General features: G+C 48.1%; 1 protein-coding gene across 1 annotated transcript; it reads right to left on the minus strand.

Annotated features, from left to right (window-relative positions):
* Positions 1-785: 785 nt before the first annotated feature.
* On the minus strand, positions 786-25,271 carry pamr1b (peptidase domain containing associated with muscle regeneration 1b). The gene is made up of 14 exons (XM_084673244.1): positions 25,060-25,271; positions 16,917-17,093; positions 15,547-15,672; positions 14,801-14,915; positions 10,853-11,070; positions 10,476-10,583; positions 6,045-6,215; positions 5,502-5,693; positions 4,351-5,259; positions 3,730-3,906; positions 3,395-3,461; positions 2,772-3,001; positions 2,129-2,508; positions 786-1,361 (listed from the first exon to the last, which is right to left on the minus strand). The coding sequence occupies exons 1-14, from the start codon at positions 25,217-25,219 to the stop codon at positions 786-788; spliced, it is 3,606 nt and encodes a 1,201-aa protein (XP_084529370.1). The 5' UTR covers positions 25,220-25,271.
* Between the last annotated feature and the right edge of the window lie 796 nt (positions 25,272-26,067).

Genomic DNA, 26,067 nt, shown 5'->3' on the forward strand with positions numbered 1-26,067 from the left:
GCCAACATCTGAATCATTTAGAAAAATGTATTCTCTTTGGTGGTTTGAATGCAGTGTGTAATTATATTGAGCTGAATAAAGGCCCATTCAAATCGTTCCTCTGGGTCATTAGTTCAGGCGAAATGTGCGCCTGAATTACATGGCAAGTGCGTATCTCATCTCAGAAGAGCTTAATCATATTCTCCTGCTAACAATTACCATTGGTTGGATACTCCTTTTTGAATAATCACAGCTAGATTTCCACTGTCTCCACACACAACCTCAACTATTTAATTAGAAACATCACAGCTTTGCTGCCTTTCTATACAATATATACATCCCTTGAGTCTTATAAAGAGCCTGAATGATACATTACACTATATGTACATACCGAAGAATACAAATGAAAACCAAATTGGCCAAGCGGACAGGGTAATCTGGCCTTGTGGTCGATTTCAAGTCTGAAGCAGGACCTTGTAGGACCTGAACACTGTCGTCCTGTGCTAAGGAAAAAGAGGTACGATGTCAAAGTCCACTGTGCTAGCGCCCCCTACAGTCAGAGCACTGTGCAGTCCAGTGTTACTGCTTGGTTTGACCGGTCACACTCGCAGTGAATGACATAACAGGAGAAGGAGGAAGGGGAGGAAGGAAGAAAGAACGAAACGGAAAGGAAGTAGAAAATGATCCCCCCCCCCCCAAAAAAAAAAGCAGGGACACAGACAAGAGCGATGTTGTGTGGCGAGAAAGAGGACAGGAAGGGGGTGGGGGGGGGGGGGGGGGGGAGCGGGGGGACAGTGGGGCTGTCCTCATTTCATGTTGCTCTCTATCCAGTCTTTGAAGTTGGCTATGTGTGTGTACACCGTGAAGAGGTCCGGGTCACACTCTCCCTGGTCGTACCCGAAGCTCACCAGCCCCAGGAGTCTCCAGCCCCCCCTCCCCTCCTCCCGGCCCCCGGTGCTGAGAGAGGGGTCCTGTTGGTGGCTGGGGTCGACGGAGGGCGCGGGGAGGATGAGGATGCCCCCGGTGTCCGCGGGGCAGATGTTCGACGGGCTGTAGTCCGGTTTCTGGCGGCCGCAGAGCATGTTGTCCGTGACGCTGACCGGCACGCCGTTACGAGCATACTGCTGCTCACAGGGCACCACATCTGCCAGGTGCACCACGCCCACCCTGGCCTGCTCCTCAGCCCCGATACGGGGGTCCGGCATGGGGGCCCAGCCCGTCACCAGACCCTGCCTGGACATCACCTCTCCCCCCTGGGTGTCGGGGAGGCAGAGTGGCAGCACACGCTCCCCGATGCGAGCCTTGTCCAGCAGCTTGATGACGGCCAGGTCCGAGTCCAGGATCAGAGGGTCGTAGTTCGGGTGGACGGATATGGACGCCACCTGGTGGAGAAGGTGAGATGGTGAGATGAAGAGAGATGAGCAAGGCCAGCCGGAGGAAGAGAAGAGTTGGTGGGGGAGTGTGAGAGGGACAGTGAGAGAGTGTGAGAGAAAGGGAGGAGGAGAGGGAGGGAGGGAGGGAGGGAGGGAGGGAGGGAGGGAGGGAGGGAGGGAGGGAGGGAGGGAGGGAGGGAGGGAGGGAGGGAGGGAGGGAGGGAGGGAGGGAGGGAGGGAGGGAGGGAGGGAGGGAGGGAGGGAGGAGGAGGGAGGGGGAGAGAGAAATGGAAAGAGAGTGTGGGAGAGAGAGAGAAAGAGGGTGGCAGAGAGAGATCCTGTGCCAACAGAAGGATGGAAGATTCATACTCTGTTTTACAACTCTGTTTCTCCTGTTACCTGGCAACATAATCACTCACACACAGTCACATTCAAAACTCTGCCTTCATTTGGATGTCTGAACAGTCTGAGATGTTACAAACTGATGAACCCTAAAAAAACACAGCTGTTAAATATTTTTCAATCTAATCAAGAGGGAACGATTTCGACATGGAATGGAAAATAAAACAAAACGCTTCCAACAGGTGAGATCTGCTGACTTTTCCTCCGTCAAAACGATCAGTTTCAATCAAATCTGGGATTGAGAACACCTGTCTAGCAGCAAATCAGCTCATAACAAAATTCCATCTCCTTCCTATGTCAGACACACAGAATCAACTGCTCATTCAAATACTACTCGTTCCAAACTACAGGTCCAGCAGGACCTGGTAACTCACCCTGAGGTGCTGCAAGCCCTTGGTCTCCCTGGCGTCACTGCGGTAGTTCTTTCCCATCACCACCTTCAACTTGGCTGCATCCAGAGGGTACAGCTTTCCCAGCTCGGTCACACAGTGGGCCGCTACCACCACGCTGCGCTGGTTCACCAGGGAGCCGCTACACACCAGCTGCCAGTCAGAGACCTCGTCCTCTGCCCCGCTCCGGGCCCCTCCACCCCCACCTACGGACCCCTTCTTCAGTGACCCCGTCAAGCTGGCCGTCTTGTCCACCTTGGGCGGGGCTCCTGGTGTGTTGGGGGAGCGTCGGTAGACGGCGGCCATCCAGGGCCACTGGGCCTCCGCCAGCTTCTGGGAATCAAAGGTCGGGTGCTTTCCACATACTGGGAGAAGGAGGGGATGAAATGAGAGAGAGAGAGAGAGAGAGAGAGAGAGAGAGAGAGAGAGAGAGAGAGACAGAGAGACAGAGAGACAGAGAGACAGAGAGAGTGGGTGGGCAGGGAAAGGGAAACGTTACAAAGTTCATTAGAATGATGTTGCAGGATGGTTATTCTCTCGGTGTATGTTTGAGGGCCACAATTCTATCCCTTCTTCAGTTATCCCCTTCGTCAGAAAGCTGGCAACAACAGCCCTCTGGCGCCTTCACCTGGTGAACAGGAGACATGACGTCCACTCCACTTGCCGGTCTTGAGGCAAGTGCGACGTGCGCTTCCAGAGTGGTGGTAGAATGGAGAGGCACACTCGTACTCTATGTGTGTGTAAAGGTGGTGGAAGCCCTGGGGCAGCTGGGATTGCACTGGAGGAACTTTCGTGGGACCAGGAGACTGGGCCTGCTTTCTCAGTCCTGAGGAGTAGAGCTTGTGTACAGGAGTCTTCCTAAAAGAGGAGAGAACAGGCGGCCACGGATGTCTTTATACACAATCAACTGCCACATATTGAACTGATCATTATCCTCATTTAGTCTTTCAGGGTTGGAGAAAGAAAATACAGTTGGTCTGACATTCTAAAGTGGCTGTCAAAGTGAAATAGTATGGGGTTTGGAGCTGTAGAAGGGAATTTCTAATGTTTGCTTTCAAATATTCCGATATTTTATGAGACGGTGGTGATATAAGACATGATGATATATGATCGGTGACAGCATACTTAAATAACTGTACACAGTACTAATGGAGGGCTGATATACGCTTCTGTCTGGCAGTTTTATGTTCCAGATGAAGATGCGTCTGCGTGCTTGGTAACTGGATCTCCAGCCGTGCTCGTTACACCTACCGTGATGGAGCATGAGGAGGCAGGACTCTCTGTCTCACCAGCTCTGAAACCTTTGGCTCTCGACAGGCTGCACACACACACACACACACACACAAACACAGTGCCTATTAACACCTACAGTCAGCCAGCTGTTCGGATAATGGTTAGGGAAATGACAGGCCGGAGGTGTAAAAAAGCTAACTGCCAGGGGCGATACACTCTTTCCTCCTAACGTAATTAGGATGAGCAGAAAACACACACACATGCACAACCACCCGCGCACCCACATCCTGAGACACACAAACACACACACACACACACACACACTCACTCACACTCACATACACTTAACCTACCTCTCACACAGAGGGGTTGGGCTCCACTCCACGTGCCGTTGGGTTGGCATGTTCGGCGGGCATCGCCGCTGAGGGCGTAGGAATGGTTACAGAAGAACTGCACGGTCTCTGGCACCAACCCTGGCACCAGCTCCTGGTAACCATGGTAGAGGCGGGGGAGTGGAGGACAGTCTTTATCTGAAGGAAGGGGCGAACAGAGAGAGAGACAGAGAGAGAGACAGAAAGACAGAGAGACAGAGAGAGAGAGAGAGAGAGAGAGAGAGAGAGAGAGAGAGAGAGAGGGAGAGAGAGACAGAGAGAGAGAGAGAGAGAGAGAGAGAGAGGGAGAGAGAGAGAGAGAGAGAGAGAGAGAGAGAGAGAGAGAGAGAGAGAGAGAGAGAGAGAGAGAGAGAGAGAGAGAGAGAAAGAGAGAGAGAGAGAGAGAGAGAGAGAGAGAGAGAGAGAGAGAGAGAGAGAGAGAGAGAGAGAGAGAGAGAGAGAGAGAGAGAGAGAGAGAGAGAGAGAGAGAAAAATGGAGAGAGGTGAAAGATAGATAGAGAGAGAGTGCAAAGAAGAAGGAAAGGTCAGTTTATTGCTGCTACGGTTTCAGCTGCCAGCGTGAGGATAGGTCTTAAGCCTCACCACTGAAGCTCTGGTTCTCCGCTTTCTCCTCCTCTGACATCTCTCTAGTCTTGACGTCGGATTCTTCCACCACCACGTCCTCAACAGGTTGGGCCCTGTTGCTGCCCGCGGTGTCTTTCCCTGTTGTCCTCGCTGTGGGCTTGGCGAGGTCCTGACCTCCCGCCCTGTAGGGCGTGTAATGACTTGTGTTGCTCCTCGGGGGAAGCGCGGTCTCCTCATTCAGGGAGTTGGTCTCTGTGACGTTGCTGGAACTTTCCACGTCATTCGTGTCCGACGGCTTGGTGTTGTTATCGGTGTACGTGATCTCATAAGTTTCCCAGTACCTCTCGAACGTGTCCCCCCTCTGTTTGGTGTCGTTGGGGCCTATTTGGTCGGGGCGTGCGCTCTCGTCTGTCTGCTCGTCTTTCTTCTCCCGTTCCCCTTGACCCTTGTCCCTGGACACCGCTATCTCGGTGACGTCTGTCGTCTTGCCTATCTCTTGGTCCGCATCTCTTCCTGTCTCTGGTTGTGGAGTCTCGTGTTCTTCTGCGGGGCTCTCTGGGGGAAGCTTTCCCTCCGTGTCTTTCCTCTCCACTGCGTTCAGACTGTCATCCGTTTCGGTGTCGTCCACTCTGCCGGCTTTGTCTGGTTCCTCCTCACCCCCGCCCTCTCTGTCCCGGCCTCCTCCTGGGGCTCGCTCCAGACTGGTATCTGTGTATTTCTCCTCGCCGTCTGCTGTGGTGCTGTTTCTGTGGCCTGACCCTGGGTCTGTACCGCCCACGCTTCCCTCGCCCGACGTTCTGTTCCCTCCCTCCTTTCCTTCGGTGTGGTGTCCTGGGTCTTTGTCAGAGCCTGTTTCTGGAACTTTCTCTTTGTCCTTTTCTGTGCCTTTTCCTTTGTCTTTGTCAGGCTCAGCGAGTGTGTTATTGACTGAAAGGAGAAGAAGTCAAGTGTTAGTGGAAATTCAGAGTGCCGCTGAATGGAAACAATAGATACAGTATAATCAATTCAGACCAGTTAGTGCTGAGTCATTATAGTGTGGCTCGTTATGCTAATTTGATTTGTTCAGTTGTCACCCTTTTCACTAAGGCTGAGACCTTTTCACGACATTTCCCACAATGTGCTTTTCTCAGACACTCCACTTCCCGGCATCCCATGCCAGAGGGTCTTACCTTTAACACAAGTGGGTGGAGTCCCGCTCCATGTGTTGTTGTGCAGGCATGTTCTCTGAGGGGTTCCTGTCAGCTTGTAGGGTCGGTAGCACAGGTACTGCAGGGCGATGAGAACGTCGTTGGGCCCATAAACCAGGAAGTGGTCCCCGTGTGCTGGCTTGGCTGGGATGGCACAGAACTTCACTGTGGGCACTGGTAAACACCACAGAGACAGATGTGTTACAGTCTGTTATAAATACCTACTAGATGTACTGCCCAGTCTACAGCTAGACTGTCCATGGGCTATGTATATCTGGTAAACGGCATGCAGAGGAGGAACAGAACTGTTGTAGAAGTTTGACTTCTTGTGTGGGATGTTATGTGATCAAATCAACCCATCGGTGGTCATCCTCTGATCTCTCCTCTGGTCTTTCCTCGTATCTCTACTCTCTCCTCTGATCTCCAGTCTCTTGGATCTCTCTTCGGATCCCTCCCACGATCTTTGATCTCTCCCCTAATCTCGGTTGTCTCCTCTGATCCCACGTCTCTCCCCAGGCTTCTCACCGCAGTTTGGGGCGGGGGCGCTCCAGGTGCCGTCGGCCAGGCAGACGGCGCTCCCAATCCCCCGAAGGTCGTACCCGGGGTCACAGCGGAACAGCACGCGAGCCCCCGAGTGATGAAACACCCCCTCGGTGGAGCCGTGGGTGGGCACAGGGGGCCTGCGGCAACCCACCACTGAGGACACAAACACCCACACGCACACATCATGATGTGTTTACGAGCCGTCTTCAACCAGCGTGTTGCTAATGAACCGTTACCAGTAAATAGTTCACGCCATCCAAACATAACATTCTGCTCGAGTTCTTCCTCTACTGAACCCCAGTTCACCACCGCTCCCCAGAACAAGACCACACAGCTCGAGCAGATAGGACCTAGTCCATCCTTCCTCGGCTCACCACTACCTCAGGGCTCCCAGACATCTTCACAGCTCATTATCCCTCAGCATAATGGCCTCTTTAGAAAAGCCTAAAACATCATTTACTTTTTATTGCCTCATTGATGAGTAATTTCACCTGCACTGGAAAAAGTGTGAACTCCATAAAGGGCGATGTTAACACATGGCCTGTAACTGAGGAAGAAATAGAAAAGACCCAATAAAAAAACAGCCAGTTTTAGTCAAACTGTTCAATTTTCCACTGTAATAAAAGTTGTTTTTATGATGTGGGTAGTTGGTAACTTGGTGGTACTGAGAGGAATGGAATAGAATGTGTGTAATTGTTCAGACAATGCCCAACTGTGAGACACAGGCTGCAATTCATAAATCACACATCATGCCAGCCATCAGAATTGGATCACATCTACAGTAAGGAGAGGAGCAATACACACAACCAACATGTGGTTGAATACTACAGACTAGATTATTCTTCTTTATTTCTAATGCACACACACACAGACACACACACAGTCAAAGTAAGGATGCAGAGCTGTAAAGGGTGAAGTCCCAGCCTCTCTCTCTCTCTCTCTCTCTCTCTCTCTCTCTCTCTCTCTCTCTCTCTCTCTCTCTCTCTCTCTCTCTCACACTCTTTGGCCTTGGTTCAGATAATTGTGGGCTAGCCTCCTTCAAGGGACCCCTCCCTACAACCACTGTCTCTGCTTTCCTTCAACCTTTCCACCTTTCCATTGTACGCAGCAACGGGGTATTCTCTTGCATATTCCAGAGTTGGAAAATGTAACTTTGCTTGACCTCTGTGAGTCATATGGAAAACAATGTATAGAATTTCCCAGGAACTGGTTGCATTGTCTCACCTCTTTCCTCCCACTGTCTGTCTGCCTGTCTGTCGATGTTTTGGTCCATCAGTTTTTCAGTCTGTCTATGTGTCTGTGTGTCTGTCTGTCTGCCTGCCTGTCTGTTTACATCCTTGTCCTAAACTGATCCCCATTTGCCTCTCTACACTGCAGGGCGAGTCGGAATGATTTAGGAATGCTAACAGAGGATGTTATGAGTAATGAAGCTAATTAACTTATCATCACTGCCTGACAACACCTTAGGTACTTAGTCGATGCATATTCTGCAGTACCTTGTGTTTGTACTTTATCAGGGTGCAAAGGGAACTTGGAACCAAAACATTATGTTGGCATATTCTGAAATTCTGAGAATTGGTTGTAACTTGAGTTTACTTTTACAGTAAATGACAGCTAAATGATTGCAGACATGAACAGCAACTGATGCCAAGTATTTTGTACCAGGTTCTTGAGTTTCTTGGCCCATGCTAAGGTTGGGTAAAAGTGTGCACTTGTGCTCCTAGGCTACAACTAATGAGACATTAGTCTGATCCTGAATCTAGCTATGCAACCAAGCAGCTGAGGGCTCCTCTCAGGGAGACAGATGAATGTACACAGTGCACAGAATGAAATGCCTGCTTTTTATGAGCACCTCAATTCAGTGGAAAAGCTGCCTGGAATTACAGAGCCAGGTTTTGTTTCTGCAGTCGTTTTATAGACTTAGATATAGCCCTGAAAATAAGACGGCACATGCTCATTCTGCCAGCCTGTTTTTGCTGAGGCCCCGGGGAGGTTGAGCGGCCACGGAAACACAGGCCCCCGGCCAGACGTCCCTAAATAAAAGACCTTGCGGCTGGGATGGGGACAGAGGTCACTCCAGCCTCGCCGTTCTCTCCTGGAGCTTACCAGGCCCCTTTCCCTCCCCCCTTTTCCCCTACGGCCCCCACACCCGCTCCAGGGAGGTCTCTGGCAGGGTGTGGGTGACAGGTGGCAACCCAAATAAAGTGGTGCGGTGGAGTGGCAGGTCAGGGTGGGGGTCTCCTGTATGGAGCCCAGGAGAGTCTACTTAAGAGCAGGGTCTTAGAGGGATTTTCAACACAAACAAAGCAAATTCAGAACATTCTCTAAAACACTGAAAAGTCGGCCTATTTATCAATTTTTCGATGACATCATCCCACCCCTGATAATCCTCTCTCCTTCTGTATGCCTTACATTTTATTTCCCTCTCTCCTCCTTCCGCAACTCTCCCTCTCTCTCCTTCATGACCACTTACTCACTCCATCAGTCTGTCTCTCCACAGCTTTTACAGTCCGAACATAAAGTGGAACCGGGAGGTGTGATTTCATGAAGTCATGAAACTGTCAGGTGGCCATTCTGATTTATCCTCCATCTGTCCACACTGGAAACATGTCTACCTCAGCATCTGAACAGTTTTGGCCGGTCATAGCGATGACCAGTGGTATTGGCAGCTGCTGGAAAGCCCGGCCAAACCACAGATCTCTCCCCGGAGACGGTGGCTCACTCAGCTACAGGACTCTGGGGAGTCAACAACAGGCAAGCCTGGGCGGATGTATGGAGGGGTGGAGGGGAGCACAGTTCTGTACTGACTGTACCGACTGTACGAGCTGTGGAACCATGATGCACTAGCTGAGTAACAAAATCCTCTTTTGTGTCCCTGTGAAAGGACACATTCTGAGAAAAATTATGTTCTGCCGAGTGCCACAGCAGACTAGGAGGACTGTCTCTCTACTAACAGCAGATTAGGAGGACTGTCTCTCTACTAACAGCAGACTAGGAGGACTGTCTCTCTACTAACAGCAGACTAGGAGGACTGTCTCTCTACTAACAGTAGACTAGGAGGACTGTTTCTCTACAGAAGACTAGGTGGACTGTCTCTCTACTAACAGCAGATTAGGAGGACTGTCTCTCTACTAACAGCAGACTAGAAGGACTGTCTCTCTACTAATAGCAGACTAGGAGGACTGTCTCTCTACTAACAGCAGACTAAGAGGACTGTCTCTTTACTAACAGCAGACTAGGAGGACTGTATCTCTACTAACAGCAAACTAGGAGGACTGTCTCTCTACTAACAGCAGACTAGGAGGACTGTTTCTCTACTAACAGCAGATTAGGAGGACTGTCTCTCTACTAACAGCAGACTAGAAGGACTGTCTCTCTACTAACAGCAGACTAGGAGGACTGTCTCTCTACTAACAGCAGACTAGGAGGACTGTCTCTCTACTAACAGCAGATTAGGAGGACTGTCTCTCTACTAACAGCAGACTAGGAGGACTGTCTCTCTACTAACAGCAGACTAGAAGGACTGTCTCTCTACTAACAGCAGACTAGAAGGACTGTCTCTCTACTAACAGCAGACTAGAAGGACTGTCTCTCTACTAACAGCAGACTAGGAGGACTGTCTCTCTACTAACAGCAGACTAGGAGGACTGTCTCTCTACTAACAGCAGACTAGGAGGACTGTCTCTCTACTAACAGCAGACTAGAAGGACTGTCTCTCTACTAACAGCAGACTAGGAGGACTGTCTCTCTACTAACAGCAGACTAGGAGGACTGTCTCTCTCTCTACTAACAGCAGACTAGAAGGACTGTCTCTCTACTAACAGCAGACTAGGAGGACTGTCTCTCTACTAACAGCAGACTAGGAGGACTGTCTCTCTACTAACAGCAGACTAGGGGGACTGTCTCTCTACTAACAGTAGACTAGGAGGACTGTCTCTCTACTAACAGCAGACTAGGAGGACTGTCTCTCTACTAACAGCAGACTAGGAGGACTGTCTCTCTACTTACAGCAGACTAGGAGGACTGTCTCTCTACTAACAGCAGACTAGGAGGACTGTCTCTCTACAGAAGACTAGGAGGACTGTCTCTCTACTAACAGCAGAAATAAACCTTGTTGGCTTTCACACACAGACACAGAAAACAGACCAAATATTGTTGCTTTACCCTGGAAAAAGAAAGGGGCTGCACAGTTGAGCATCTGTCCTCCTCCACATCCTGTCGACTAATCTAATGACCAATTAGCTTTTCATAATTGTCTGGTAATTAGAGGTGAGGAGCTTCACAGTAGGTCTTGTACTGCAGGGGTACTGTAATGGGACTGTAATGATATTGTAGGAGTACTGTGGTACCGTAATGGTACTGCAAGGGAACTGTAGGGGTTCTGCAGGGTATTGTTAGGGTGTTATAACTCACCATTCTCACACCTCCTCCCGGTGTAGCCAGCCAGACAGGCACAGTGGAAGGAGTATGATGTGTCTAGGATACAAGTACCATCGTGTAGGCATGGCGACGAGCTACAAGCTGCAGACCAGAGGAAAAAGAAAAAATATCAGACACAGGAAAATTCCTAACCTCGCTAACCTCACGACAGCTACCGAAACACATGATGTAACCTCACTACAGCTTATGCATTATTTGTGTTGTATCAAACTGATGAATGATGGCTATGAAAATAAAACGTTTCTCTACAGCTGTAAGTACTATTTGATTGTGACGAAGTGGTTAGTCTAGAGGAAGTAAAAAGGCTGCTGTTTGCTTCAGCGTTATTGTGCTCAGAACCCCGGCAGTACCTGAGCTCTCCTGGAAGGTAGCGAAGAAGCCGTCAAAGTTCTTGTAGCCGTCTGACACAAACAGGACATGCAGCGAGTTCCCGGAGCTCTGGATAGGAGCAGGCCTGTTGTTCCCACAGAATCGACCAATCACGCGCGAGTTGATGCTGTCTCCATCCCGGACCTCCACGTAGTCATAGCGACAGGAGTGGTCAAACTCCAGACTCAGCATCATGAACCTAAGGACCAGGAAGCAGCAGTGTCACGTGACGTGTCACATGACATAAAGAAAAGCAGCCTTGAGAGGCCCCGGTTGAACGTACTATGGCGGGCCGGGTAGTAAAAGACACACAACCGATTTGAAAGTACTGAAGTCTTGCTGGGAGCAGGATGTGGAATCGTGGTGTGCTTTCCACACCAGGCTTAAACTCGGAAACTTGGATTTCTCACTCAGTGAAAGCCTGGGAACACACTTGACAAAGCATCTGTCATAACATTTTTAAAGGTAATTATTTACAGTAGCCATTTGGAACTTTTTGCTTACATAATAGACAGCCATTTGTGTCAGTCTATTCCATTCTGTCATCTGTCTCTATCGTTCAGACAAACATGTTTTTATATCGGTGGTAGACCTGATTTTTCCATATCAAACCCATTCACAGAGTTCTGGTCTCTAGATTAATGTGGTGTCAACATGATGTAACCAAGCTGACTGTGAATGTTAAATGTTGTCAGGACTCCTGGTAGGTGTGTGTGTTTCCAGAGACCCAGGGTTTATTTGATTCGCTGCACTGGCTGGCATCCTCGCCCCTGGCATGATCACACTACCCAGCTGGCAGGCCGCTAACTACACCAAATCAAACCATTGTTTAGTGTTGATGGCATTTAACACGATTCAGTTCTCTTTATTGGAGGTGAGAATTATTTATGTCCTGAAGTTTTTATAATAAGGTTCTGTTTGTTTGTGTGTTTGTGTGTGCACGTATGTGTGTGTTATTGTCATTTATTTTGAAAGCGATCAGAGCCCCTAAAAAAGAAATCAAGGTATTCATCTGAAATCGTAGCTACAGTGCATCCAAGACTGGTCATAGGTAATATGCACCTAATTGATACTGCATGAAGCTAATGGAACAATTACACTCTACATTACAACACGGTCATTAGTCACACTGGTCAAGAAAGGGAACATATTTGATCCTTATTCTTAACATGTTAGAGAGTGTTTAGTTCACACAAGTCAAGCAATAGAAAACAGATGATAATATCAAGCCATGTTCCAACCGAAACAATCTAACTTTGTTGACCTCCTGAACCCACAACTTTTGGAGTCTAAAGTTTGCAGTTCTTGTTACGTTTTGTAATGGCAATTTTTGACATAGTTACAATATCTATGTTTCTTTGAGCGGTAAAAAGTAAGTTCCTTTGTTATAGACAGAAACTGAGGTTCTGTGATGTGGTTTATTGTGTAGAAGGGACACTCAGATTGTCTAAGGTATTTATGGTGTTGTTTTAAAATGCCTAACTAAGATCCAGAGGGTCTTAGTTGGGTCCGGGGGATGGGTGCTGAACTTTGGCTAGAAGGTCTGGGTTCTGTTTCTTTTTGTTAATGGAATTCTTGTTTGTAGATAGTCACACAAAGGACAGTTGACCATTTGACTGATCAACTGATGTGGTTTTGTTATCTACTCATTTGGGGAGGAATGTTACTTCAAAGAACAGTGAGACAGCTGATATGGAGATGTATTGTTTCAAGCTGTCATTAAGTTGAGTGAGCCAATCACAGAGTTTGCTATTTTGATTGATTGACTTTATAGAATGCCATTTGATCTAAAGTGTATATAAGGTTGTGTTTTTTGAATGTTCTTCATCACTCTTGCGAACGATTTGTGACTAGCGCACCCTTCGTAATGACTGATCAGCAAAACTTTAATCATATGTAATTGTATTATCTAAATAAATTGCATTAAAAACACATCCCTTGACTATTCAGATATGCACAGTTCCACTAAAATTCTTCCATAACAGGTATTCGTCTTTTTGTTGGAAACTCCAATGGGTTTCCATCAAATACTAAATACATATCTGAGTATTATAACATGTCTCTAATCACTACCGCAATTTACTGTGAACAATTCAAATAGTTTATGCCAATAAATATCTCAACACATTCCTCCTCATTAGTGTCTGCCAGCCAAATAGCTGTGTAAAATAACGCTAATGACCTATCTTGTTTTTGATTGTAGGTGGTTTATGATGTATCTCTGCAGTACACACACACAGTGCCAAGTCAAATCTTAGAAATGGGCGGCTTGGGTAAACTGTTTTTGTGCCCTCCTCTGTGGGAATCCTGACAGGGCTTAATCTCTGCTGGGTCATCTTGAAAACGAAAGGTCAGGAGTGGCTTTGGGGCCTGTTTTAATGAGAACTGAAGTGAATGGGCTAAGTGGTGAGAGACACTTATTCAAATGCTTTTCTTTTTTAATTAACGAGCAGTGTGGTTTGGTGGGCGGGCAAGTAGTTGAAGAGTGGTTGCCAGAAGGATCCCACAGAAAGATAGCCAGCAGACATGGATATGTTAGAGCGTGTCTGAGTAAGCTTCTTCACATCAAAACAAGAGGAGAAAAAGAATCTCGCTTGGCTCTCATGGTTGTTGCCAGACGTGACATCTTTGGCTGGATGTACGAAAGGAAAAAACGTCTGTACAACTTCATATATCTTAGCATGTAGAGGTGGAGAGGTACCGAGCCCTCTGCTTGTTTAGAGTTCTCTCCGGTCACAGGGGGGGTTGAGCCTCAATGTGACCAGTGGGTTGCCTGACTGACAGAGGTAGTGAGCAGTAGGCAGTTGCGTGTGTTGTTGGTGTAACCCAGTGAATGTGCTGTGTGTGAGCAGAGAGAATCGTCACCATAAGTACAAAGAATAGGGACACTGCCAAACTCATAAATACAAAACTGCCTTGCCAGTAGGCCTTCAATGGAAGACGCCAAAACTCATAAGTTTCCATTAGTCCACTGACAAGCAACACGGCACAGCAACATGAAACTAAGGGAAAGGCACAACGTCAGTTACTGTTTCTGCAGCGGGCAAGTTGTAAAGGACATTAAAGTGAAATAAAACCTTATTTCTTCACTTTAGGAGGTGATTCATCAATCTATTTCAATCTATAAGTCTGTGATGTCGTTCTGTGACTCCAAACTGGGCTGGGAAGGTGCTTTTTAGCTGCGCTTGCAGGCTAATTTGTCATCCAAGAACGGATTTGGACAGGCTGCCTATGGCTGTCACGGTTATGAAGTTTAACGTGGAGCTGTATTTGTGAGGAAAAATCGTAATCATTATTTTGTTCTATTGTATCTGTTCATGTCAACACACCAACCCAGAACAGCATGCGCACTGTGACTTTCTGTCATTAAAACAGCACTCAAAGAAATGCTTGCTTGTAAATACAAAATAAATATATAAATCAACAAAGGCGTCTACATAATGAGGTATTAAAGGAATGGAAAGTGAAACGCAAGATGAGAAGTGGTCTAGACTGTCCTTGGTCCAGCCATTCTTTCACAGAAACGAGAGGCTGAAAGAGAAGTTTGTTTATATCGGGTCAGCTATTCATAACTGTTACAGATGGACACTAAATGTACCCGTCTGCTCCTTTCATGTCAGAGGAAAGTATGACAATATGACCTAACATTGTTGAAGGGAATCTTTTTTTCTTTCGCAGCAAAGCGACGCTAAAAGCATTCGCACAGACTTCAAAGTCTTTCCATGTCTCAAGGAGCTCTTCCGATCTACCATTGCGTGGTCTTTGTTAGCAGAACAAAGTCAGTCAGGGTCGTACATGGAGGTTTTGTCTCTGGGTTTTATCTGAAGTTCAGTAAAGGTGTTTTTAATGTCACTATGCAACTGAGGTATGGGTCACAGAGCACCATAAGAAACACTATGAAGAGGTTCTGACAGGTTCTGACTGCCCACCTGAATTCAATGGTGAAGAGTTGGTCTACCTGTATGGTCCACTCACAGCGAGCATTGGTGGGGTAGCTTTCCAGAACCAGGTGACCCTGGCGCTTACGAATGACTCCTCCACATTCTACAAACACACACACACACACAGATGAAAGTGCTTGAGATCATTGATTTGAAACAGATGTTTTCACTGCAGTTTGTTGCCACTTGTTCTGCCGTGCTGTGTAATTACATTTAAGTTGCCAAAGCAGTTACACAAAAATAAAATGAGTTTGCAGGCTTCGGGTCATTTTCATCATCACTACCTGGTAACTGATGAAAACTCTTATCTCATGCCCAAAACACTATCATTTGCATATTACAAAAGCATCCAGACATGTCATCAAACTGTTTTGTGAAAATCAAGTCAAGTATTTTGTAAGTTGCAGTATTGTGATTTAACTATCAGTTAGAAAAGCCTAGGAGTTATTTGGCTTGGTTCCACCTGTGTCGACACATACCCCCTGTTTAGGTGATTGTTGTGTGCCACACAAGACTTGCATTTAGAAGCAAGTATTGTATACGGCTTTAGGGTGGAGGGGCATGGGGTGGAAGGGGGTTGAGATGTGCAGGGTGGACAGGATGAAGATGTGTTTGGAGGTACATGGGAGGGATGAGGGAGGAGGGGGCAGGAGAAAGGAGGAGGGGGCAGGAGAAGGGAGGAGGGGGGAGGAGGGGGGAGGCGGGGGGAGGAGGGGGAAGAGGGGTTTACTCACTTAGGCAGTCCCCCCCGGTCCAGCCAGGTCGACATTCAGCACAATACTTCCCATTGACAAAGAAGTTATCTCTGGGGCCCCAGGTCCCGTTGTTACAGCTCTTACAGTTCTCAAATATGCTGCAACCTGAGAGAGGAAGATCGAGGAAGAGAGATGAAGGGAGAGGAAGAGAGATGAAGAAAGAGGAAGAGAGAGGAAGAGAGAGGAAGAGAGATGAAGGGAGAAGAAGAGAGAGGAAGAGAGATGAAGAAAGAGGAAGAGAGAGGAAGAGAGAGGAAGAGAGAGGGAGAGAGAGGAAGAGAGAGGAAGAGAGAAGAAGAGAAGCATGTGGAACAAAATTGGGGTCACACCTCACATTCAGACAAGATTCTTTCAGTCGCTGAGTTTGACTGGTACCCCCCCCACACACACACACACACACACACACACTGTCACCCCTCGAGTATTTCCCTTGTCGTGCGTGTAGCCCCTCTTACACTGGCTGGTAAAGTCATCAGGCTCCCCCCTCCACCAAAGTAAAATAGCATAAACACATTTATGCTTCCTGAAATAGAAATGCACGGGAACCCCACCCCACCATCCCCCACACGCCCCCACCCCCTCTCCCCTACAGGCCTGGATTTCTGGGGGTAAGATGGGTTTTCACTTTGGCCTGAGAGCTCGTCTCTGGAGCCAGACATCCTGAGGCCGGTGGGGAGATACAAGAACCCCCCAGCAAGCATCTGGGTAGACAACCCATGACCGGTCCACACAGCATCTACCTGGGTTTTGTCGTTGCGATTTATGAGAAAAAGGTCTTTTAAAAGAATATACTTCAGAGCTGTACTGTAAAAACACATGTCCAGGAATGCATTTGATGAGGAACACCGGCTGTTCTGTTCAGCGATAAAATGAAAACATTCAAGGTTCCAGCTGTTTGGAAAAAACTACGTTAATGTGCACCACGATGTAAGGATGTGTATTTATGTTGGTGCGTGTACATTGGTTTCTTCTGCATGCAGGTGTCTGTGTGTGTATGTGTGTGTGTGTCTGTGTGTGTGTAGGTGTGTCGTACATGTATGCAGACATAAAAGACACCCTACACACACACACACACACACACACACAGATCATCTCATGAATCAAGGCTCCAGCCGTTGTGCCTAACTCTGGTGTTTCAGTGAAGTCGTGCCAACGAGGGGAAGAGGAAACAGGTAAAGTCGAACAGAAACACAGCACAGTGTGTCTGAAAGATGTTTCACTGACTTCTAGAAAGACCCTTCGTAAGAGGGCCACGGTCTGGCTGATGGATGGCAGATACCTGTGACAGAAAAGGCATTAGGCCCGACAGCAGCGTTGCCAGGGCGCGTGATGTCGAACGGCTGTGGTACCTGGGTGTATGATGCAGGGGTCACACTCGTTGATGGCGTTGCGACAGCAAGGCACGGCATAGCCCACCGGGGTGCCCTGGAGGGGGCACCTGCAGCGGATCACGTCGTACTCACAGCAGCCCCGACACATGACGTTCCACTCCGGACCAGGACAGTGGTTATTCAGGTACCTGTAGTCTGGAGAGAGGTGCTTGGATGTCAGCATTGAGGAGGAAACGACAGCTTCTTCCCAAATCTTAGCGAGTTTTGCCCTTTGGCGGCACCAGAATAAAAGTCTCTGTGGTTCACAACTCAACATCTTCTGAGCATAATGGGGCGCTTGGTTTGTACAGATATCTACTTGTTAAAATTGGATCGATGTCTACGACAGCACTCAGATTGTTGTTATTGTTGATCTGCTATGAATCTTTAAATCCCCCCAAAGCTGAAGTAAGGGAAAGTGTTTACGAAGCCTCGTAGTGGATGAATCTCAAAACGTGCTATCACTAACATACACTAACACATTTTGAAATACTTTTTGCCTGATTCTGAGCATGAAACGAGGTTCGCAAAATGTGCTTGCTGCTTAACACCAGTAAAACAGGCTTGTAGTTCATTAGTCAAGTACACATTTGTAACAGACGCAGTCGGGATGAGGTGAAGACGCTGATGACAAACACAGCTGTAGTGAAGGTAGAGCTCAGAATGGAGGGTGATGATTTGTCAGCCCCGGGAATAGAGTGGTTCTAGTATCCCTGAAAGGATATGAGCCAACGGCCTGACAGACTGCGGGAGACGGGTTGTCTGTTTTTCACAGTGTGCTTATAATCCGTCTGTGCTGTCTGCTGTCTCTTCGACCCACCCTGTGGTAGATGACCTCGCTGGGCAAGCTCTGAGTGCTCTGGCTGTGCCATATGGTCGGACTTGGTGGGGAGACATCTCCTCATCCAGCCCTTCATTCCCCAGCTGGGTTTCTTCACATTCCATGACATCAGACATCATTAACGTAGCGGCGGAAAAAGAGGAGAAAAAACGTAATGGCCGGGTCACGGTGGCGGAAAATGACCACGGTCACGCCAAATGAGTCAGGTCACGAATCGCGGAGGGTACACGCGAAAGATGAGTCGCTACATCCACACGTCTTCTGGGTTGTTAAAGTCCGTGCTTCATAAATTCGGGGAGGGGGTGGGGGGGATTTTGCGGGAAAAGGGTGATTTGAGGCGCTCTCAGATGTAGAGGTTTGGATTATGTAGCGGTGGAGTTGAAAGCTGCAGTTGAGAGAGGTGGAAAATCTTCTGAGGTGGACGTGGAAGGAGGTTTCACGGAGTGGCAGCAGCACACGGACGGTTGGCACAGTGTCGACTCTGAACGCTCCTCCCTCCCCTCCAAGCATTCTACGCATTCTCGGCCTCTGGCGCTCCAAGGATAACAAGCCTCCTTCTTCTCTCTCTCTCTTTCTTGGTCTTCCCTTCCAGTCCCACATTTGATATTTAAAACTCTCTGCCATAGTAAATTCCTTGTTTGTGCAAACTTACTTGACGAACAAAAGCTGATTCTGATTCAGTTTCTGATTCTGATTATTCCGTCTCTATCTGTCTTTGCGTCTCTCTCTCTCGCTCTGGGAAATCTAAGTCTTATTCCATGCAGGGTGGAGTTGAAGGTCATCTAGCGATGGCTGTTATTGCTTCGGCCCAAAGTCATATTTCTGTGCAACACTGTTCTCCATGGCAACTGCTCCATCTGAGGTTTTCAGATCGCCCACACCCAACTTCCACGCACGCACACACACACACACACACACACAAACACACACACACAGTGTACACACATACACACACACACAACAAAATGTGCACTCTATTGGGGAACAGCTGATTTACTGCAGTCGTCATAATGAATGTATGTTTGTGGAAAGTCCGCTGGACGATGAGTTGAGCTGTGCAGATGTCCTGGAATGTTATTAGACCCCCTCCTCTCTCCCTCCCACACACACACCAAAGATTCCCCCCCCCCCCCCCCCCCCCACCTCACTGGGGCTCCAACATTAATGAAGTCCTGTTTTATGTCTTCCCCTTCAGTCCCTGTCTGGGTTTCTGATGAGCAGCCACTCCGCCATTGAAGGACACTCAGGACTGGCAGAGAGACTTTCAGACGAATCACCCCGGATATTCAGGATGTGACGGCCTCGGTCAGACTTATGGATGCTGTGTAAGGACAGCTCTTGACCAGAACACATGTTGCGCAATGTTATGCATGTGAAACTTGCAGCAGTTTGGTTTGTTTTAGCTCCGGTCTGTTTTCTCAGCTGATTTACAGCAACAACACCCAGCGTGGGGCTTTGCCTGGTATTCATCCACGGTACACATCAAGCAAACATCACGCACTGGAATGGGAGTCCCTGGTCACACATTACTGTCGTCATCAGCATAAGCTCTGTGTTACACCAAACATGAGGGCTATTGTTCTTGGACGGTAATGGCCATGCACGCTGCTCAGCAGATACACCCTCACAGAGACCTCTCAGTGGGTGTGCGTGGTCAGAGCAGATGTGGCCCTGTGCCCCCTCGTCCACCTCCCCAGTCACTCCCCTGGTGTCTCGCCGTGCTGTTTGCTCCGAGTCGCAAATCTGGACTTTCCCTGAGCGCAAGATGGAGTGCGTCGTTTCTATTTTCAATGGGGCATTTTTGTGGATTTCCTCAGACAAAGTGTAAGAACCACAGGCATCCCGGAATGGCCATGTCAAAATGGGTTTGTGTGTTGTGTATGTGTGTACATGCGGGTTTGTGTGTGTGTGTGTTTGTACTTATTTTTGTCTGCGTTTGTGTGAGTCTTCTTGCAGTTGTTTGTGTCTCTCAGAAAGAGAGCAAAAGGGAGAGACTGGAGTAGAGAGAAGGCAGTAGAGGGAAAGGGAAAAGGTTACAAGAAGACTGAGCGAGTAGAGGAGAGGCATTTTCAGGAAGCACAGCACGCTGCTAAATCCCTTCCACAGTTCTAAAAACTCCAGCCCAGTTGCTGGAGCCAGCCGTACCTGCCCTGACCCAGTCATCCAAGCATGAGCACTGCTGCATAAATCACAGCAGTCTTTCCGAGATAATGCACCAATGCCAGACAACCACTGCTCTCATGGCACTGGCTACGTCGTTACTGACCCAGTGTTGATACACATTCTCCTGTTCATGGGACAGTTTTACTCTCCTTCAAATGAGCCTGGTTTATCCTGGTATTTTCTGTAGTCCAGTAGGGCTGATTTATGGGACTACAAAAAAACAAAATGATCGTCAGGTTTTATGAGCTGCTCTCGCAGTGTCATCGGATCGATCAGCGTGTCATGTCCAATCTCTCCACAACCTGGAAGACGTTCTGTCGTCCCAGGGAGGATCGATGAACTGCCCCAGGCATGTTCCCATCTCACCGAACACCTCACCGAACAGCACCTCCAGACAGAAATATGATTCCATTCTGGCGGTATTTTATGTCGAGTCATGTCTGGATGGTATCGTCAACCCCGGGGCGGACAAACAGTCTGTCTCATCCTCGGCTTCCTCCTCAGAGTAAACACACTTAGTTTACAGGGGCTGAGGCCTGTGGCCAGTTGTTTTCTCAGAGCATGACTCAGAGTTGCCCTTCCAGTGCTGGACTGAGAGCCTTGTTTATCGTGTAAGAATGTGTCTTTATCCCTGACAAGAGCCCACCCCAGCTCCCAGGACTGTTTACCAAGCCCCTGCTGAGTTTACCAAGTTCTCTCTGCACTACTTATGCAAAGCAGTTACAGACGACTCAGAGCCAAAACAAACATTCCATAGGCATCCAGGTCCACACCTGCAAAAAACATAGATTAGACAGTAGCATAGATGGAGTATTTTTTTACAAGGCTGGTGATTATGGTTGTGAATGCATGTGTGAGTGATTTCCTGTATTTAACTGTACCTGTGTCCTGTATGTGTGTATCTATTTTGAACTCCAGACCCTCAATTGTAAATAGTTTCCTTTCGTACACATTTTTGGTTTTCAGTAGCGGTAAATGAGGTGTTTGCAGGACATAGCGTGTCTGAAGGCCTAATTGAGAGCGAGCAGGGGAGGGGGACCTCTCTCCAGTCCTCGCTCGTCCCCTTGCTCCTCTTCTTTTGGTGCCAGGTATCAATCCAAATACTTTCAGCAACGATGGAACGAAATGTCTTTGCATCACAGCTTACTTGCTTTCTTTGCTCGCGCCCAATTCACGTGTTGTGTTTCGTGTCTGTGCTCTTTCACGCGTCTCAATCACGCGCATAGTCTGCTTGGCATCGGTTGTGCACGCTCCCAGACAACTGGCAGATGTCACAACCCTAGGCTTGTCTCTGCTCTGTATGCAACACCACACACAGACCTGACCACAGCCACACAAAGCCTTGCTTAGGCTGATAAAGATCTCAGCCTGAAGGCTAATGACTCCCAACCTCACAATCCAATCTGCTTTGTTATGGAGGATCCTTGAGGTTGATGTATAATGTCTGTGGGGTTTTTCATCCCTACAAACTCACAACCTGTAGAATGCAGTGAGATTGAGATTCTGGCACAGAGCGCTGGAAGCACAGTGTAACTGTGCTTGAGTCAAAAGAAAAAAGGCAAACACATAACTTCTTTTTCCTGGCTCGTGGCTTGCTGTGCGTCTCTCTCTGGGGTTTGTGTGGCCTTTCTGGGATTATGTAATTGGTGTCTGCTTTTTCCATCCCAGATGTTGTGCTTTAAGATGTGCTGCGACATGAATGTCAAGAAGTTGGAAAAACACTAATACTGATAATCCAGTTATCTTCAGAGAAGTCTACAAGACTTCCCCCTTCCTCACACACACACACACACACACACACACAAGCAGAGGTTGTTAGCAGTCTTTATTGGTCTAGCTTTGTTGTGCAGCCTTAAGATGACATCGTAGTTATTGGGTGTAAAACCAGTCAGAGTGAAACCCATAAAACCCATGTGTCCCTCCTCCAGAGGTTGAAATATATCTCTGACCTTTTGACCCCTCACATTGACCCCCTGACTAGCTTCACAGTTCTACATATTTATTAGCTTTTCATCCTACACCAGACGCGGCATCTTCGCTGACACATGGTCGGCACACTGCAAAATTCACTCTCTAGTCAATTTCAACTCTTCAATGCCTGTCCCACTTCCACACCATACACACACATCCACTGGAATCCAAGACACTTAAAAGATAAGCACTATGGATTCATAGTAGCACCATATCCAGATCTGCTGCTTGTGCAGAATGTGATCATCCAAAATCCCAGTATTACTTCTTACCATGCAGCCTGCAGCTGAACCCTGGCCCAGTGCCTGCTCTGACCGCTTTACTGGCAGTGTCACTCCTCTGGGTTGTGTTTGGGGGTCAATCTGAAGGTCATCCTGAGGGATTTGTATTTGTTGTCTATAAAAGATCAACATTGACCCTGGACGAGGTTCACATCTGTAGAGTTGCTCTGCCTCTCCCCTGCCTTCATGACTGCAGCTGTATATATACTGTACTTCTCCACATGACAACCTATTGTCTGTCTGTCTGTCTGTCTGTCTGTCTGTCTGTCTGTCTGTCTGTCTGTCTGTCTGTCTGTCTGTCTGTCTGTCTGTCTCTCTCTCTCTCTCTCTCTCTCTGTCTCTCTCTCTCTCTCTCTCTCTCTCTCTCTCTCTCTCTCTCTCTCTCTCTCTCTCTCTCTCTCTCTCTCTCTCTCTCTCTCTCTCTCTCTCTCTCTCTCTCTCTCTCTCTCTCTCTCTCTCTCTCTCTCTCTCTCTGTTGTTTAAATGACTGCAAATAGCTTTGATATATGATGTTGCTTCTCCCTGTGGATGGCTTTTTGCCTCCAGGAAAGCACTGTGATAGATGGACTGTACTGTCGCTATTCTGCAATTCGCCTGTCATCTTTCTTTCTTGCTGTATTCGGAAGTGTTCCGCACCAGTAAAATGACGGGTCACATCTGCTTGCCAACTAATTGTCTTCCTGTGAACTGATATGACACTGGCTGTGGAAAAGTGCTGGATCCATTGCAGTGTGTGCTTGTGTGCATATGTGTGGGGCGTGTGTGTGTCTGTGTGCCTGTGCATGTCTTTCTGTAAATGTATTTGTGTGTGTGTGTGTGTGCGTTTTTGCCCATGGCAGCTGTCTGGTATTTTGGGGCCTAAGCGATTTAACGTCGGCGGAACTGGAAACTTCCCCAGGGATTCTGGGTGTACTGCAGCAGTAGCCTTCTGCACACGTATGTAGAGTGAGCCCAAACTTAGATCTCCCAGAAAAACCCATGCATCGTTCTAAGCAGACCTCCGCCAGAAAGGAAACCACAGTATTTCCAATCTAATTCAAGCCCTTGTCATTTCAGCTGTCCACTGAAATCCAGGTCAAACAGAAGTCTGAATTATGCACATTTGTTTTAGACGAATAGACGTTCAACCTGTGACTGGACATGTAGTCTTTCAGACCATGCAATACTTTCCCAGTGTTTGCCCGTTCAAGACCCATTTTGTCTTTGGCGAAGCACTCATCCCTGACCTCATATCTCCCCTCCCATCTTTTTTCTCTCTCGCCATCTCTCCTGCTGACTTCCTTCTCTGTTTCCTACTGTTAACAGGCCATTAGCCCGGGATGCACCCATGGGAGCTTCCCTAAATAAGCAAGGACACTTATCACTGACTGGACAGAGGGATGTGTGGGAGAACAGAAGATCAGGGGAAAGGGGAGAGAGGGACAGGGGGAGAGAGAGCGCGTGTCGGCACGGGGGATAGGGAGACAAAGAGAGGGTGGAGAAGAAGGGAGGAAGAATGCGGAGGCAACTTGTTGTTCGGCAAAACGGAGATGTAGAACAAAAGACAGACAGCTCCTTCTGTCTCCCTGTCTCTTTGTCTCCTCCTCTCTCTCTTTCTCTCCTTCTCTCTCGCACACTCATGCACGGACGCGCGCACGACACACATGTCAATAAACTACGACACTGTTGACCTCTTCTCTAGTCCTGGTTCTAGTGTCCTGGTTCTGTTGCCTCTCTTGACTGAACAGTCTCAAGCACATCTATCCCTATGGACTGCGTCTCAGTTGTGTGGCTCAACTGCGGCTGATTGGTCGATCACCTGAGCATTTACGAAACAAGCAAAGAGTAAACAATGGCATGCTCATTTGTGGACTTACTGCTAAGCAGCAGGTCATATCTGGTGCGCATGGGCCAAGAGTGAGGTGACCTCATCATCACCTGCTCCTCATCAAGATGTTTTCCATATTTTGGACTTTCGGCTCGCACCACTAATGACGGGGTGTAGTCTACTGTGTGTTTCTGTTGTTCTCTTTAAAAGCCTGTGGAGAGAGGGCCAGGGCTCGGATGAGCTCAGGGAGATACTGTACTTGGTAGCCACATCAGCAGCAACTGTCGGATGAACTCAACAGCTGACTTCTGTCCTTCAGTGGTTCAAATGGTCACCGGGGACCAGTAGACAGATTCCTCCGAGACGACCTCATCCCAGTCGCCCGGACAGAGGACTCAGTCAACAGCCTCACTGCCAAAAACCTTCACATCACCATTAGACTCTCTCTCTCTCTGTCTCTCTGTCTCTCTATGTCTCTCTGTCTCTCTCTCTCTCTCTCTCTCTCTCTCTCTCTCTCTCTCTGTCTCTCTCTCTCTGTGTGTGTCTCTCTCTCCCACTCTCTCCATCTCTCCCTCTTCCTTATTGTCTTTCAAGGAATGTGTGGTTTTGTGAAACATCCTGCAGATCCAGCAAGCTTGGAGAACACAACAACAAGGAAGTCAAATGGGTGTCTTCTTGGATGTGAAAGCTTTCTGTGAAGAGTGAGGAAGACAGAGCTCGGATGAAATGGTTGAAACTGGGAAACACCCAGTGTCAACCTGACCCACACAAGAATCAGCACTATCCCGTAACAGTCCTCAGAACAAACCACGACAAACCCTGCTGCTCTCTTTGTCTATCCCGCTCGTTTAAAGAGTCCCTCTCTACATCCCTCTCCTCCGGTCTCCTTTTACAAGACCACTGAATGCCTCTGTGCTCTTTACAAGGAAGAAGGATTGAGGGCAGGCAGAGTGCTGATGCTGGCTTTTTGCAGAACAAAGGACGCAGACAGGGAGAGAGAGAGGGAGAGATAGATAAGGAGGACAGAAGAGGAAAAACGGCTGGAGAGGTTCCTCTTACCGTACGGCCAGGCTGTAGCCAGGGGCACTGAGCCTAGGATGAGGAGGGGGATGAAGAGGAGCAAGTCCAGCGCCCCTCGGTTGCGGGTGCCGTGTCTGGGAAGTGTGGGGGTCTCCCTGTGGCTTTGCCCCGACTTCAGTCCCCGTCCCGTTGAAAGCATGCTTCACTTTGGATCTCTGTTTACCTTCTGAGCACAGCTGGGTTGACATCACCCTCTCTCTCTCTCTCTCTCCCTCTCTCTCCCTCTCTCCTCTCTCTTTCTTCCTAGCCCTCCCTCCTTCCCTTACTAAATTTCTCTCATTTTCTCTTTCTCTCCTCCTCCCAACCTCAGTTTATTTTATTTCTCCTACTCTCTCTCTCTCTCTCTCTCTCTCTCTCTCTCTCTCTCTCTCCTCTCTCTCTCTCTCTCTCTCTCTCTCTCTCTCTCTCTCTCTCTCTCTCTCTCTCTCTCTCTCTCTCTCTCTCTCTCTCTCTGTTGGAGCTTCAAGTTACACCCCAGTCTCGTAAGGAACTCCACTCTGTTCTGACTTCTTAAGCTACGCTTCACTCTCCGGTCAGGGAGACGTCACTGCTCTTGAATGAAAGCAGGCTTCCACTGCAGAGCCGGCTTTTAACCCATTATCCCCTTGCATAGTTGTACACACACACCCCCATACATAAATACACACAAACAGAAATATAGGCACACAGACACACACAGACACACACATACAGGGAGCACGCTGGGTCAGTACAGATTGGTGTCTGTTTTCTGCACATTCACAAATTAAATTTTCACATTTCTAAACGTTCGCAAAGTGAAGACAAATGGAACTTAAGTGTATGTGTGTGTGTGTGACCTCCAGGAAACATTTTTACCAACATTACTTGGTAAAAAATTGTGAGAATTTCAAGTTTTAAAGACTTTTATTGGTAAAGAAAATAATATATAATAATAATAATAATATCAATATATTGACTATGCAGAGTCCCTCCTTATAGCAATCACTCTGCTCTTGTAATCCATTC

Source organism: Hypomesus nipponensis, chromosome 14 (genome assembly GCF_054491055.1).
Source record: "Hypomesus nipponensis isolate SF chromosome 14, ASM5449105v1, whole genome shotgun sequence".
Lineage (NCBI taxonomy): Eukaryota > Metazoa > Chordata > Actinopteri > Osmeriformes > Osmeridae > Hypomesus > Hypomesus nipponensis.